The sequence below is a fragment of the Callithrix jacchus genome, chromosome 17 (genome assembly GCF_049354715.1).
Source record: "Callithrix jacchus isolate 240 chromosome 17, calJac240_pri, whole genome shotgun sequence".
NCBI lineage: Eukaryota > Metazoa > Chordata > Mammalia > Primates > Cebidae > Callithrix > Callithrix jacchus.
Genome location: NC_133518.1, coordinates 43,892,742 through 43,909,493, shown reverse-complemented (window position 1 = coordinate 43,909,493; position 16,752 = coordinate 43,892,742). Strand labels below are relative to the sequence as shown.

General features: G+C 40.9%; 1 protein-coding gene and 1 long non-coding RNA gene across 6 annotated transcripts in view; one reads left to right on the top strand and one right to left on the bottom strand.

Annotated features, from left to right (window-relative positions):
- LOC118148765 (uncharacterized) overlaps positions 1 to 16,752 on the bottom strand; it is a 393,523-nt gene that overhangs the window by 12,636 nt on the left and 364,135 nt on the right. For 2 of the 3 annotated variants that reach the window (XR_008477323.2, XR_013528610.1), the window contains 2 exons: positions 14,004 to 14,791; positions 1,917 to 11,965 (listed from right to left, as the gene is read on the bottom strand). This is a non-coding gene — a long non-coding RNA (uncharacterized LOC118148765). Of the gene's footprint in view, positions 1 to 1,916; positions 11,966 to 14,003; positions 14,792 to 16,752 lie in introns of those variants that run through there. The other variant, XR_013528609.1, reaches the window with a different exon arrangement.
- Positions 1 to 16,752, top strand: part of CLSTN2 (calsyntenin 2) — a 669,035-nt gene that overhangs the window by 612,241 nt on the left and 40,042 nt on the right. For all 3 annotated transcript variants that reach the window (XM_002759542.6, XM_078354097.1, XM_078354096.1), the window contains one exon: positions 11,746 to 11,908. In XM_002759542.6, coding sequence (XP_002759588.1) covers positions 11,746 to 11,908 — 163 coding nt within the window. The remainder of the gene's footprint in view (positions 1 to 11,745; positions 11,909 to 16,752) is intronic.

Genomic DNA, 16,752 nt, shown 5'->3' with positions numbered 1-16,752 from the left:
TTATTGTGTGGGAGTCTAAGTCTCTTTGCAGATCTCTAAGAACTTGCTCCTGTATTGAGTGCATATATATTTAGGATAGTTACCTCTTCTCATTAAATTGAACTCTTTACCAGTATGTGATGCCCTTGTCTTTTTTTTATCTTTATTGGTTTAAAGTCGGTTTTGACAGAAACTAGGACTGTGACCCCTTCTTTTTTCTGTTTTCCATTTTCTTGGTAAATTTTCTCCCATCTTTTTGTTTTGAGCCTAAGTGTGTCTTTATATGTGAGATGGGTCTCTTGAAGACAGCATAACAATGGGTCTTGGTTCTTTATCCAGCTTGCCATGCTGTGTCTTTAAATTGGAACATTTAGCCCACTTACATTTAAGGTTAGTATTGTGATATATGAATTTTATCCTGTCAGCATGATGCTAGCTGGTTATTTTGCAAACTTGTTTATGTGGTTGCTTTATTGTGTCACTGGTTTATGTACTTCAGTGTGTTTTTATAGTAGCTAATAATGGTTTTTTCTTTTGATGTTTAATGCTTCCTTCAGGAGCTACTGCAAGGCAGGCCTGGTGGTGACAAATTACCTCAGCATTTGATTGTCTGAAAAGGATCCTATTTTTATTTCACTTTTGAAGCTAACCTTCACTTGTTCTGAAATTCTGGGCTGGAATTCCTTAAGAATGGTGAATATTGTCCCCAATGTCTTCAGGCATGTAGGATGTCCACTGAGAAGACCGCTGTTAGTCTGATGGGTTTCTCTTTGTAGGTGACCTGGCCTTTCTCTCTGACTGCTGTTAACATTGTTTTTCTTTCATTTGGATCTTGGAGAATTTTATTAGTCTCTTCTCATGCTGCTGTAGCGAACTGCCTGAGACTGGGTAATTTATAAAGGAAAGAGACTTAATTGACTTACAATTCCACTTTGCTGGGGAGCCCTCAGGAAAATTATAATCCTGGTGGAAGGCAAAGGAAACAGGCACCTTCTTCACAGGGCAGCAGGGTGGAGTCAGTGCAAGCAGGGGAAATACCAGATCCTTATAAAATTATCAGATCTCCTGAGACTCATTCACTATCACAAGAACAACATGGGAGAAACAGCCCCCATGATCTAATTACCTCCACCTAGTCCCACTCTGACATGTGGGGATTACTGGGATTACAATTCATGATGAGATTTTGGGTGGGGACACAGGCAAACCATATCAAGAGTCTAATGATTATGTGTCTTGGGGTTGAGCTCATGGAGTATCATCCTGGGGTTCTCTGTAGTTCAGAATTTGAATGTTGGCCTTTCTAGGTTTGGGAAGTTCTGGATATGATATCCTCAAGTATGTTTTCCAACTTGGTTCCATTCTCCCTGACTTTTTCATGTACTGTGATCAGTCATAGGTTCAGTCTCTTTATATAATCCCATACTCCTTGGAGATTTTGTTTGTTCCTTTTCATTATTATTTTCTGTTCTTGTCTGCCAGTCTTATTGCAGAAAAGTAGTCTTCAAGCGCTGAGATTCTTTGTTCCACTTGGTCTTTTCTGTTACTGATACTCATGATTGCATTGCGAATGTCTCGTGCTGTATTCCTCTCTAAACTGGCTAGTCTGGCTATCAGCTCCCGTATTGCTTTATCATGATTTTTAGCTTCTTTGCATTGAGTTACAACATGCTCCTTTAGCTTAGCAAAGTTCATTATTATCTACCTTCTGAAGCCTACTTCGGTCAGTTTAGACAGCCTCAGCCCAGTTCTGTGCCCTTGCTAGAGAGGTGTTATAATCATTTAGAGGAGATGAGGCACTCTGACTTGTTGAGCTTTCACTGTTTTTGCATTTATTCTTTCTCATTTTTGTAGGCTTTTCTACCTTCAATCTTTGAGGTTGTTGATCTTTGAATGAGGTTTTTTGGGGGCTCTTTTTTATGTTGTTATTTTCTGTGTTTTTCTTTTAACACTCAGGCTACTCTTCCGCAGGGCTTCTGCAGTTTGCTGGGGTTCTACTCCAGACTTTAGTTGCCTCGTTTTTTCTTGTACCTGGAGGTATTACCAGTGAAGGGTGAGAAACAGCAAAGATAGCAGCCTGTTCCTTTCTCTGGAACCTCCGTCTTGGGGTTTAGTGACCTGTTGCTAGTCAGAACTGCACTTATAGGAGGTGGCTGGAGACCCTTGTTGGGAGGGTCTCCCAGTCAGGAGGAATGGGATCAGAGACCCACTTAAATAAGAAATCTGGCTGATTTTTCATAGTGCAGGTGTGCTGCCTTGTGAGGGACCTTTCCTTGTCTGGATCCGTGGACTCGCCAGATTCAGCAGGCTGTAACATCTGAGTCACCTGAACCATAGAGATGATGGTCACCCCTCTCCCCAGGAACTTGGTCCTCCTTATGCAGATTCTAGCCTGTTACTTGTGGCTGGCTGGAATTCCAAGCCAGTGTGTCTTAACTTGTGATGTGCCATTGAAGCGGGGCCTACAGAATGACACCGCTTGGCTCCCTGGATACAGCCCCCCTCCTAGGGGCATGTAGGGATCGATATTCCACCTTGCTGGGAATCCCAGGGCCAGACTAAGCAAAACTCTTGAGTCTCTGTGTGCTTGAGTGAGCACTCTGCTGGGACTCCACACACCTCTGTGTGTCAGACCCGAGGCCCGGGTGGCATGGGCTTATGAAGGGATCTCCTGATCTACAGGTTGTCAAAATCCATAAGAGAAGCATGGTTTCCTGGGTGAGATCACATACGCACTGCTTCCTTTAGTCCCATGCCCTTCCTAGGTGGCTGTCACCCCATCCTGCTTTTCTTCATTCTCTATAGGCTGGGCTATTTGCCTAGTCAGTCTCAAGGTGGGAGCCTGGATATTTCAGTTTAAGGTGCTGAATACATGTGTCACTTTGCAGACTGCAGCTGCTTTTAATTAGCCATTTTGGCCCCAGGTCCAGCCTTTTATTTCTAATGTTTAAATTAGTGCCTGAGGCCCTATGGCCTTGCAAGTCTGAAGAGAATCTGGTTTGCATGGTTCCAGTCCTCCTGGTAAACAGCTCTCCATTTCATGAAATGAAGTTGACCCGGCAAATATGTCCTTTGGAGCAGAGGCTTTTGTAATTCTACTGTCTATTGTCATCTAAACTTAACACATAATAAGACTGCTGGAGTAAAGAATGGCTTTCTTGAATGTAAGACACTAAAATAAGGTAACACATTCCTTACTGTAACATGGTAGTCCTCTAGAGCCCAGCCTCACATCTTTCAAGGGTGTTTATTGGAATTTACCATTTGGTCATCCATAGCATCCGTATCTCCTAACTTTATTGACGTTTTCATTTTGCTATACAATCTCATCTATCTTCCAATTCACTAATTTTGTTGTCAGCTTTCTTATTTATATTTAACATTTTAATTTCCTTTCTGAAATTTTTATTTGGCTCTTTTTCAAACCTGCTTTCCCCATTCCTTTCCTGGCTGCTCCTGTGGTTCCTGTTATGTGAGTTTAATCATTTGTTGTGTTTGCTATTTCTCACACAGGCAAAGGATTGTTTCTTTGTTTTGTAATCTTTTACTCGGAGCTTATCTCTGGTAGGAATTGTCTAACACATGCCCTAAGCTGTGAATACATCTCTATTGAGAGGTTTTGAGTTTGTCTTCGCTCAGTGCCCTAAAGACTTCAAGGATGCAATTTTAAGTTTGTTTCTGTGTCCAGGGTTTCCACAGCATGTGAACTGTGTGCATTTGGAGTTGATGCCCATTCACAGAGGAGGCCTAGGCGTCTAATTTCTCAGAGGTGACTTGTTCCAACGTGGTTAGCTGGCTTCCTGCCTGCATCCCTAGGGCAGGGGCACTATTTAATCTGGGACCCGAATTCGGACAGTCCTTTAAAGCTTCAGACTTTGTACAAAGAAAACTTGAGCTGGGATGTCTGCATAAAGAACTTAGGTCTCCATTCCTGCTCCTCATGGACTTTGGTATTGATTTCTATTTTTGCTGCACTACAGTCTTGAGAGTGTGATTAGTATTGAACCCAAAATTAGATACAATGTGTTTGAAGTACCTGTGGAACATCCAAGTGGGGCCATTTGGAGATATGCTGACATGAATTAGCATTTAGAATATGATTCGGAAATGAGTCTGTGAAGCTGACATTGTGAAAATACAAGAGGCCAAATGTGGAAGCTCACAGTGTGTGCGTTAGTTCTAACTTACAATAAGATTATATGTGTTCCTTGAGTTAAGAAATCATGTCATTTCAGCCACAGGACTTCAACAGCCCACTGACAGCGTTAGATCACTGAGGCAGAAAACAATAAAGTTCTGGAATTAAACTAGACACTTCACCAACTAGACCCAAGAGGCATCTACAGACTACTCCAACCAACCACAGAACATAAATTTTTCTTATCTACACATGGAACATATTCTAAGAGTGATCACATACTCAGTCATAAAGCAAGTCTCAATAAACTCATAAGGAATCAAAACCATACTAATCACACTCTCAAGACTGTAATGCAGCAAAAATATAAATCAATACCAAAGTCTCTCAAAACTGCATAGAAATAAAACAACTTGCTCTCGAATAATCCTTGGGTGAACCACAAAATTAAGGTAGAAATCAAAAAACTCCTGGCAACACACAATCCCCAATATTGAACTAGAAAGCAAGTGAAACCTGAATCTGTAATTTTAAAAACCTACCAACCAAAAAGAGCCCTCGACCAGATGGATTCACAGTCCAATGTTGTCAGATATGCGAAAAACTGATGCCAATCCTACTGAAAAAGTCTTCCAAAAAATTGAAGAGGAGGAGCTCCTCCCTAACTCATTCTATGAAGCTAGGCATCATTCTGATACAAAAATCTGGCAGAGACACAACGTAAAAACTTCAGGCCAATATCCATGATGAATATAGATGCAAAAATTCCCATTGAAATACTAGCAAACTGAATATAGCAGCATGTCACAAAGTTAATTCACCACAATCAAGTAGGTTTTATTCCTGGGATACAAGTTGGATTCAACACATGCAAATCTATAAATGTGATTCACCATGTGAATAGAATCAGAAATAAAAACTACACAATCATCCCAATAGATGCAGAAAAAGCCTTTGATAAAATCCAACATCCCTTCATGATAAGATACCCTCAATGGGCTAGGCAACAAAGGAACATATCTCAAAATATTAAGGGCCATCTATGACAGCTCTACAGCCAACATTATACTAAATGGACAAGAGCCCAAGGGGAACCATTTCCCTTGAGAAGTAGAACAAAACAAGGATGCCTACTCTCACCACTCCTATTCAACATAGTATTAGAGTCCTAGTCAAAGCAATTAGGCAACAGAAAGAAATAAAAGGCATCCAAAGAGAAAAAAGTCAAACTATTTCTCTTTTCTGATAATACGATTCCTTACATAGAAAACCCTAAAGACACTTCTAAGAGGCTCCTGGAACTGATAAAGTTTCAGGATACAAAATTAATGCACAAAGATTAGTGGCATTTCTATATACCAATAATGTTCTAGCTGAGAACCAAATCAGGAACACAATCCCATTTACAATAGCCAGAAAATAAATGAAATATCTAAGAACTCATCTAACCAGGAAGTAAAAGATCTCTGCAAAGAAAACTACAAAACACTGCTGAAAGAAATAAGAGATAACACAAAGAAATGGGAAAACATTTCATGCTGAAGGACTGGAAGAATCAACATCATTAAAATAGCCATACTGCCCAAAGCAATTTGTACATTAAATGCTATCTCTATCAAAATACCAATGTCTTTTTTTTAACAGAATTAGAAAAATCTACTCATAAATGTATATGAAACCAAAAAAAGAAAAAACCAAATAACCACAGCAAAACTGAGGGGAAAAAAAAGCTGGAGGCATCACATTACTTGACTTCAAATTACATCATAAAGCAACAGTAACAAAAACAGCATAGTACTGGTACAAAAATAGACACATAGACCAGTGGAACAGAATAAATAACCCAGAAATAACCCTGCACTTTTACAGGCATCTGATCTTCAACAAAGCAGACAAAAATAAGCAATGGATAAGGACATTCTATTCAACAAACAATGTTGGGATAACTGGCTAGCTGTATGAAGAAGAATGAAGCTAGACCTTTACCTCTCATCATACACAAAAAATAATTCAAATGGATTAAAGATTTATATGCAAGACCCCAACCTATAAAAATTCTAGAAGGAAACCTAGGAACTACCCTTCTCAACATCCACTTTGGCAAATAATTTATGGTTAAGTCCCCAAAAGCAATTGCAAGAAAAACAGAAATTGACAAGTGGGAGCTAATTGAACTAAAGGGCTTCTTCACAGCAAAAGAAATTACCAACAGAGTAAACAGCCTAAAGAATGGGAGAAAATATTCATAAACTATGCATCTAACAAAAGACTAATATCCAGAATCTACATGGAATATAAATCAACAAGCAAAAACAAATAATCTCATTTAAAAATGGGCAAAGGATATGAAAAAAATATTTCTCAAAGGAAGACGTACAAATGGCCAACAAACATATGAAAAAAATCCCCATCATTAACCATCAGAAAAATTCTAATCAAAACCACAAAGAGATATTCTCTCACAGCAGTCAGAATGACAATTATTAAAAAGTCAAAAATAGCACATGCTGGCAAGGCTATGGAGAGAAAGGAATAAACTGTTGGTGATAATGCAAACTAGTTCAGCCACTGTGGAAAGCAGTTTGGAGATTTCTCAAGAAATTTAAAACATGCAGCCATAAAAAAGGGTAAGTTCATGTCCTTTGCAAGGACATGGATGAAGCTGGAAACCATCATTCTCAGCAAACTGACACAAGAACAGAAAACCAAAAACCTCATGTTCTCACTTATAAGTGGTTGTTGAACAATGAGGACACAGGGAGGGGAACATCACACACCGGGGCCTGTTGAGGGGTGGGAGAGCTAGGAAACGGATAGGAGGGGGTGGGGGCATTGGGGAGGGATAACATTAGGAGAAATACCTAATGTAGATAACAGGGGGATGCAGTAAACCACCATGGCATGCGTATACCTATGTAACAATCCTGCACAACTGCACATGAACCCCAGAACTTAAAGTATGATTTAAAAAAACAAACAAACTTAAAACAGAACTACAATTTGACCCAGCAATACCATTGCTGGGTATATATTCAGAAGAAAACAAATAGTTTTACAATAAGACACATGTATTTGTATGTTTATCGCAGCACTATTCATAATAGTAAAGACACGGAACCAACCTAGGTGCCCATCAACAGTGGACTGAATAAAGAAATTGTGGTACATATATGCCATACTATGCGGCCATAAGAAAGAATTAAATCACATCCTTTGCGGCAACATAGATGGAGCCAAAGGCCATTATTCTAAGAAAATTAACACAAGAAAAGAAAACTAAATATAATATTTTTTACTTATAAGTGGGAGCTAAACACAAATATAGGAATAATAGACACTGAAACTAGATGGGGGAGGCAGAGAGAGGGTCATGGGTTGCAAAACTACCTACTAGGGATTCTCACCCGTGTGACAGGATCATTTGTACCTCAGACCTCAGAGTCACACACAATATACCCATGTAACAATCTGCATATGTACCCCTCAATTTAACAGTAGAAATTATCTTGAAAACTGCCGTCATTTCTTTCTCCTTAATTTTCTAATAGTGCCAAAGACAGAATTGGTCCTCCTATTTTACAGGGCTGTGGTGAAGATTGAATAGTATAAGGAAGAATACGAAAAGCTGCTTCAATATTGAAAAGCATATTCCAAGAAGGATTGTTTTTATTTCTGTCACCCCCTTCTCCCACCTGGAAACCTCTAGCTCTCCCGTTGCCTACAGAATAAAAGTAATCCAAGTCCTTAATTTCAAATCTCTCCTTATCGCACACTCTTCCCCTTTCCCAAATGCAGCCTGACACCCCCAAACTCTGTCATCCCCATCCACCTTGACAGAGTTATGAATCCCAATCTGTTATAAGCCTTTTTTGTCAATTCCATGACTGGACTATAAGCTCCATAAATGCAGGTGCTTTTTTGTTCACAAAGTAGGATGTGCGTTTATTAAATGTGTGTCAGAGTGAATGTGTGTATCTTCAAATGCCCTCAAACCTACTACCTTTGACTATAAAACAGATGAATGAATAGAGGAATAAGAGGTTTCTGCTTCATTGTCTTAAAATTTATTACTTGCCATCTATTCCTAATGAAATATTAACCGTTCTTTAACATCCACCCTAAATTTCACCTTCTTCAACCTGGAAAGAATCTTTCCATTCCCTGGGACCTCACAGTGCTTTGCACCCAGTCCACAACACTTACCTCAAGTCCCATTACATTTGAAGAGTTTGTGTACTTTATACACCCCCTCCATTAGATTGAAAATCTTGAAGGCAAAGGATATATCTCATAACCTCTGTATCTCTTACAGCACCTAGTAGACATAATAGTTGATAGATCATAGTTGATAGGTGAACATATTTCATGTTGATTAGTTGCATTCAAAAACACCTGATTTCCTGTGGCAACCAAGTCAGAACTTCCAGTTTGGCCACTTACATAACACTTGGATCAACCAGTCAGCAACTACACAGAGAACATCTTTCCTGATTTTCTCCTCATCTCATGGGAGGCTTCTCTGGCCCCTGACTCACATTGAAATGCAAGTGTACTCCTAACTCAGACCTCCTTTGGCATTGTCCATCCTACCCTCCTGAACGTGTATCCCTGGGTCTCTGGTCTCTGAGTCACTTACCAGCTAAGCTACAGCTACCTGCCTTGGAGCACATCTGCAGGTGTCCGGAGATTCATGTGTCTTTGGTCTAGGCAAGGCCTTGGGCATCATTCTGGGGAATGGTATCAGACATTCTTGGATCTTGGACATGCTTGGTGCAGATGGGTATATACATCAGTGATTCATGAACAGTCAGGAATTAAAGTTCTTCTCTCCCCCCAGGAAAGGTCGCTTTGCTGAATTTTCTTCCTTCTTGGTTGAACTATGAATTGACACATTTATTTTAGCTGCCTCCTGGCTTGATCATTTTTCAATTACAGTTTGTCCGTGCAGTTCTAGCAGAAGGTCAATGTGGGTCTCTTCCTGATCATAGATCCACATTTATAAAACCCTAATTAGGCATTTCCTTTAGCTGCTGTCATAGATTCCTTGGTGGAAAAATTCTGCAGGCATAAGCCTCGTATGAGCTAAAGGATTGTTTACGTGCCCAATTAGGAGCTCACTGAGGCAGCTCCCAGGCATTCCTACCTCTGACTCTTGGCTGAGGCTGTTCTTCACACCAACAATGCTCTCCCTGTTCATCTTGGAGAATATGAATCTTGCCATCTTTTGTGACCCATATTAAAATGAGATGAAATGTGTCCCTTTTAAATTACCACAATTTTGCTTTTTTTTTTTTTTAGTATTCTGTGTGACAAGGGTACAATGCATAAGCTCTCACACACTCTATGAGTAGGAGTATAAATAGGCGCAACCTTTGCAGAAAAATTATACTGATAATATGTATCAAGAGTCTGACTCCAGCCTTTGACCCAGTAATTCCATTTCCAGGAATCTTTCCTAAGGATATAATCAGAAATGCAAACAAATATTTATACACAAGAAATTTATGACAGCACCTTTCATAATAGCATAGTGACATAATTTTGGAAATAATTAAGTATAGTATAGCCATGTTATACAGCTACTTAAAATGAAATTTCTGAAGGCATTCTAGTGCCGATTCTAAATGAAACATGCAGACTCTCAAGTTGTTATGCAGTGTGATTCAAACAGACCTTTCCCAGCTGTTGTTTCACAGTATGTTTATAGGAATGCTATAAATAGGAAAGTTCCATTTTTCAGTAAGGTTGAAAAGTTACTACAGTTTCAGAATCACTGTTTTTATGCCAGGTGTCATGGGGGCTGTCGTTCAATGGAGCACACTTTGGAAGAACTGGAGAAAAAACACCTAGGAAAAAAATGGGATGCTGCTACTGTTGAGTTATAGAACTACTAATTCTCTGCAATTCTTTCATTGTCCTACAAAATTTCTAAGTGTTGTAAATGAGATAGTGCCAGGGGATGTGGATTGCCGTAATGTATAGCACACAGAGAGGACGGTCACTGTGAGGGTGGTTATGGACGCCAGGATGGCGGAGGCCCTGAGTGCTGTCTGGTTGGTTCTCTGAGCTCTGCGTTCATTCTGCAGGGCATGGGATATGGTCATGGTTACCGCACTGTCACCCAATTCCTCCCCACCCTGGGCCTGACCAGGGGTTTCCAGATGCCTCTAGATATTCCCAATATCCTCAGGATGTGAACCATATTCCAATTTACCTCTGTTGCTTGGCAATCCTTGATTGCAAACCCCAAGCCCAGGGTACTTCTACCTCTTTAGGTTGGGTGCTTGATTCAAATATTTAGTTCTCTATTATTCTATTGGCCCTGTACTCTGTCTTCAGGTCTGCCTGTGTGCCACCTGTATGTCTTGGGGTCACTCCAGCCCACTCACAGGCCTAGTTTGAGAGTCCTGCACCTAGCCCAGGGTTTGATTCAGGGCATCAAGCATGAGGGGAGTGGAAACTGGGTTGGGCCTCTCACTGACTATAACAGAACTTCAGAGAGATCTGCCTGGACCCCTCCTGCTTACCTTCCAAAGTCCCCCAAAATATTCATCAGGCTTTTTCAGACTAATGGGCTTCAAAAGGAGCAATTTTCTGAGACATGAGACAGGACAATATAAAAAGAACATTAAGGGAAAAAAAAATCTTACTTCAAAATGAAAGGAGAAAGATTATTTAGCATCCCTGTTGGTGTTATCTATTCATGAGAAATAGCACATTTAATTCAGCATGGAATTATAGGGAGGGCTTTGATGCCCTCACCTTGGGGTTACCTTCATTCAGAACTCATCTGTCTCCTCTGCCACAGATGGCAGAGTCGATGGAGATAAGAGGATCAGATGAGACACATTTCAGAGGTGGCCTCCACAGGGCGCAGGGGGATTAGAGGGAGTGTGAAGGGGAGTCTAGCATGACTCCCAAGGCACTTGCTTAGGGATGGGACAGACGGTGGCATCATTCTCCAGTCTTGCCACCTTTCATGCTTCCCACCTCCCTTTCCCAGACATTGCCATCTTGGTTTCTGTCTGTCTGAGTTCAGTCCCCTGAGGTTAATTGAGTCCCATTGTGACTCTATTCCAGCCCCCAGCATCTCCACCAATCCAGTAAGCTGGCTTCTCTAGTCCTGGACATTTGTGGGTTCCCAGAACAGAGGGTTTGGAGCTTAAACAACTTGTGTGGGGATAAAGGGAGATCCTTGGTTCCTGATCAGCCTAGCACTCATCAGAGCCAACTGGCAATTTTGACACAAGATACCCAGCCCTGAGACCAGGAGTCTAGGGTGCAAAGTATGTGAGAGGGTGCCTTGCATCAAGTCGAGGCCAATAGGACCCACTTGTGTTTCTTCTCTGTCTCCCCAGATGCACCAAGATAAGGCTTGAAAATCTCCCCATCACCCACTATCTGCCTGATGGTTGGATTCTTGGGTGTTTCTCTTTCCCACAGTTTGCTCCAGCATGTTTGATGATGAGCTTCTATAACTTCAGTGTATGTCAAGTGTTATATTCCTTGAGTGCTTTGCAATAAAAATTGTTGAGCTCAAAGTGTCGTTCCCCTTTCACACCTAGAGTGAAAGCCTGTTTGATGTTTTATTGTATATTCAATTTTAAATGTTGCTTCTCTTTCATTAGATTTGTGACAAAGAGTGGCACTACTATGTCATCAATGTGGAGTTTCCTGTGGTAACCTTATACATGGATGGAGCAACATATGAACCGTACCTGGTGACCAACGATTGGCCCATTCATCCATCTCACATAGCCATGCAACTTACGGTCGGCGCTTGTTGGCAAGGTAATCCTAAGTGAAACCCTGTTCCCTGATCTGTTTGTGAACAGTTCTTGAAAAATACTGGTAGAGAAAAAGGAAAAGAAAGTGATATGAGAATAGGCTAGAAAAATTACTATCCCTTACAAAAAAAAATACAGGACATATAAAAATAAGTATATATCTACAAACTAAATGTATCATACAATAACAAGCTTAAGCTTTTTGTTTTGATTTGAGATCAACATGGGCAGTTTAATGGTTGCCTCTAAGGTGCTAATGTCTTTTATTGTTTTGAAGTCTTATTCATTTCCAAACTGGGTCTACACAGAGAAAAAACTGAGTATAGAATCCTGTGTCAAAACTTCTAGTTGGCTCTGATGAATGCTAGCTTGATCTGGAACCAATGATCTCCCTTTATTCCCACACAAATTGTTGAAGCACCAAACCTTTTGTTCTGGGAACTCACAAATGCCCAGGGCTATGGAAGGCAGCTTGTCCACAAGCCATGAAGCCACAGAAAGCCACTGTTAAAGTCAGTTCATCTAAGGACAGAGGCACTTTATGCCTTCCCACTTGAAGGTGTCTGCCCCTCCTCTCTTCCTGTGCTGTTGCCACTCTCCTAATCCCCAAACCCAGGCTAATCTCCTCCTTGGGATCAGGAAACCCAGCTTTCCAAGCATACATGTAATCTTTCTGTCTCTCACTGAAGTCTGCTGGAGTCTTTGTTTCAGCTCCTTTAAGGGATGGGTATGCTTTGAAGTACCAATAAGAGCAGAAGGAAATGAAAATGCTCCCCAAATAAGCAGATTAGTACTCTGAGATATGACACAAGCTTGTGTTGATAGATTCTGTGAAAATTACCAAGCTTTGTGACTTTGACTCTTCACCATGAGGGGCTGGGGATAGAGATGGGCTGTATTATAAGAATATGCCTTCAGAAGACCCACTGACCTAAGAGGGAACTAGGACAGACACATGCCCCTGTAGGTTGGACAAAGTGAGTTCTGGGCAGCTCCACATAAAAGAAGATGGAAAGGAGTGTATACACTGGTGCCCAGAAGCACCAGAGATTCCAAACCCAGGAATGGGATAAGGTATAAATGAGGCAAGAAAAGAGAAATTGTTTTTGAGCTGAGCCCACCTACTTGATGTGACATGTGTCACATTATAGCAAAATGTTTATCAAATATTTCAGTAGAGCTTGGTAATTAAAACATCTTCAGCTGCAGGCTTCCCAGAATGCCAGGTAGGCTGGGTCACTTGGCAAGAATTCATGAAACTATTTAGTAATAGTGAGGCACTGATTCAAAGGTTGCACAGGAATCAATAACCACTGAACACAACTATGTTAGAGAAATGGCCCCCTGGGGTGGCTTAGTGCCCGGCCAGACACTACAACCGGCCTGTGGGTGTTATGGAACATTGCCTGGACAGTGCGTGTAAGAAGAAACTGCCCTAATCATGTCTGCTTCCATGAACCTGACCATGATTCTTCTCAAGAGCCCCTCAGAAACCACATCCAAATCCCTGTTACCCCAGTTTGCAGTGGAAACCTGTCCCCATTATCTGCAAGGCCAGCTACAGCAACTGCTGCTGAGTTACATGCCTACTGCCCAGAGTGCCAAGTAGCCCCACAAAATAAAACGTGATTTTAGAGAGAACTGAAATCAAGAATAAGCTAAGTTGCACTGCAATGACAACAAGCCCCAACTCTGAGTTCCTAAAATAATTCTCACTTCATATTTACTGAAAATCAATGAGGGCTCTTTTCTGCTTTATCCTCAGTTGGTAGACAGAGCAGACACACTGCATGGCTGCATACCTAGCAAGAGGAAAAGAAAACATGGAAAACTGTAAACAAACTCCTAGAGTTTCCACCTACAAGTGACACCAATCATTTTTATTCATATTTCATTGGCAAGTCACAAGGCCACATCTAACTACATCAGGGCAGGAAACTGAAATGTACACTGTATCTAGAAAAAAAATGTAAAATACTCTATTAACATTGATAAACACCATAGTTTGTCCACCAGGTCAACGGATTTTTATTTAGCTATCTTTTCCACATGGAAAATACTCTCATCCTTCCTTAAGTGGGACATGCCCAAATTCTCACCTCTTCCTGGTTCCAGCCTCAATGTCCAAGCTCTCCAAGTGATTCCAAGTGATCTCTTCATCATGGTGAGATGCACAGAGGCTTATAGCAGGCCAAGATGTAGCTGCATTTGATATGGAGACCTATATATGAATAGGACAAATTACTTTCCACCAATGCAACCACCATGCCCTCCCTGCCAACACACACACATTCATGCATGTACAGATGTGCATGTATGCACACACCATACAACAGTAGACTGAGGCAGAACAACCAGAAAACTTTCATTAAGAAAATGGGGTAATTACAGAAATACAGCAGTCTTTGGTCCGCAGCAATTCTGGAATCCCTTGGGCCAGATGTTATAAGGATCCCTCCCTTAGGGTGGGAAATATTATTTGTGGCCCTTTATTCCATTCCCTCGAAGATGTTTCCTTCCTTAGTATCCTTTTAGGCCACATCTGGAGAGGGCAGTGTCACTCCATAAATAGCAGCACTATTATAATATATTATTATAATTTGTTTAAAAGCCATTCCAAAAATAATGATTTCAAACAGGAAATCCAAGTATACATCGATTTTCAAAGAATGTGGTAGAAAGAATGATGACAAAGGTGTTCACCAAGTACTTTTGGTTCTTTTTCCAGATATATGCTAGGATTGATCTTCCTTAGAGTTAGGTGTCGTCATGGGACTTGCTTTGGCCAATTAACTGTGAGCAGAAGTGCTTTATGTCATTTCCTTGTGGAAACTTTAAAAGGTGTTGTTGCCAGAAGGCCTTTTATACACATGGGGTGTTTACAGTTCTGAAAGAAAATGTTATTTATCACAATCTGTAGATAAGGCAACTGAGACTCAGAGAAAAGTTTACCCAAAGTCACTCAGTTGAACATGGCCAACCTCAAGCCTCCAGTGCCTATGCTTTTTTCACTGTCTCTCTATTGCTAATTGGTCCTTTTGCTTATGTAATTACGTTTGGAAAAAGGCAGGAGCTGATGTACACTGATATAAATGCTACAAACCCTTTACCTTCTGAGACATCTGACAACCCTGGAATACATTTTTGAAAACACACAAGAACGCTGCATTCCCCTTGCTAATCTTTTATTATATAAAACCTTGCTAATCTTTTATTATATAAAACCTAAGTGACCCACCAAGGAACAATAAAAAAGAGTTTCAGCTTTACAGTTAAAGAAAGGACCCTGAATCAAATCCCAGCCTTGCTGTCTACTAGCTGTGTGGACCCAACAGGATTCTTAGCTTCCTGGAGCTTGTAGTCTACTTTTAATCTCTGAAATAAGAGTAAGACCCACCTCACAGAATTCCTGTAAGGACTAGATGCTAGGCACATCTAGTGTACTTGGCACGTTTTGCTTGAATGATGGTGTAAATTTTAGAACATCTCCCTATCCCCTCCTCTGATCCTCTCATCTAAGACCAACATTGCAGACAGCCTGCAGGACCATAGCATGCTCTAGCTTCTGGCTTTCCCATGGCTCCTTGCACGCACTGACTTTTTTTCTCCTTCCTCAGGACTAACCCTCACATATAGACCCTGACCTCACAGGTTCACTGATGGTCAGAAAAGTAAACGAAGCTGGAAAATAGTCAGAAGACAAGTATTGGAAGGTGGGGCTTGAGACGTAGGTAGGAACCTGATCCTGCAATCTTTTGGGCCACTGGAAGATCTGAGTATTTTCTCTAGAGAAATGACAACCCATTGGTGAATTTTCAGCAGAGGAAAAATTCTTAAAATCTTTAAAATTAGGCTTTATAGAATGTATCACAGTTCACTAGGAAGGTAATGGAGGCAACACCATATGCTATGGCAGGGAAGTTGGGCACACATGTATTTGGGATTCCTTATCACTGGAATGTATGTGAACCAGCAGTGGAGTCTGGGAAAAGGAGTTGAGACTAAACCCTGGGACACCACACTTCTTTGTTAAAGAGCTTGGATTCCCACAAATACTCACACCCTCCTTGAAGCCACATTTTTGTCTTGGATGAACATATCAAAAGATCTTTTGATAAGACATGATGCTGTGAAATTAATGGCCTGTGATACAGCCCTTATCTCCGCATGCTTCTAAACCTTCTGAAGTCCACTTATGTATATAGTATAAGCGCTCTGTGTGAACCTCTAATTGCCTTTGGGCTTGCAATTGTGGGGAGTGTTTCAGGTGCTTTTGAGGTTGGCAAAGGAACTAGCTCCCATCTGTGGAACTTCCAATGAGGCTTTAACAATGGGAATTAGAAAATGGTTTGATAATAGCAGCTTATTGGGATCTCCTGAACTGGCTCTAGCACTGTGGCTGGGCAGTGTTCTGCAGCCCCAATTAGACTACTTGTCTGTTTAGCCAATTTGAAAGCCAAAATAATCACTGAAACTTCATTTCCATTGGTATTTATTCTAGCATTAAAAAAAAAATGAGACTTCATTTACACTTAAGAAGAACAGAAAATGAAACACCGCATATTCTCACTCATAGGTGGGTGATGAAAAATGAGAACACATGGACACAGGGAGGGGAGTACTAAACACTGGGGTCTATTGGGGGGAAAAGGGGAGGGTCAGTGGGAGGGGGAGGTGGGGAGGGATAGCCTGGGGAGAAATGCCAAATGTGGGTGAAGGGGAGAAGAAAAGCAAAGCACACTGCCATGTGTGTACCTACGCAACTGTCTTGCATGCTCTGCTCATGTACCCCAAAACCTATAATCCAATAAAAAATTTAAAAAAAAAAAAAGAAATGTTACCAGAAAG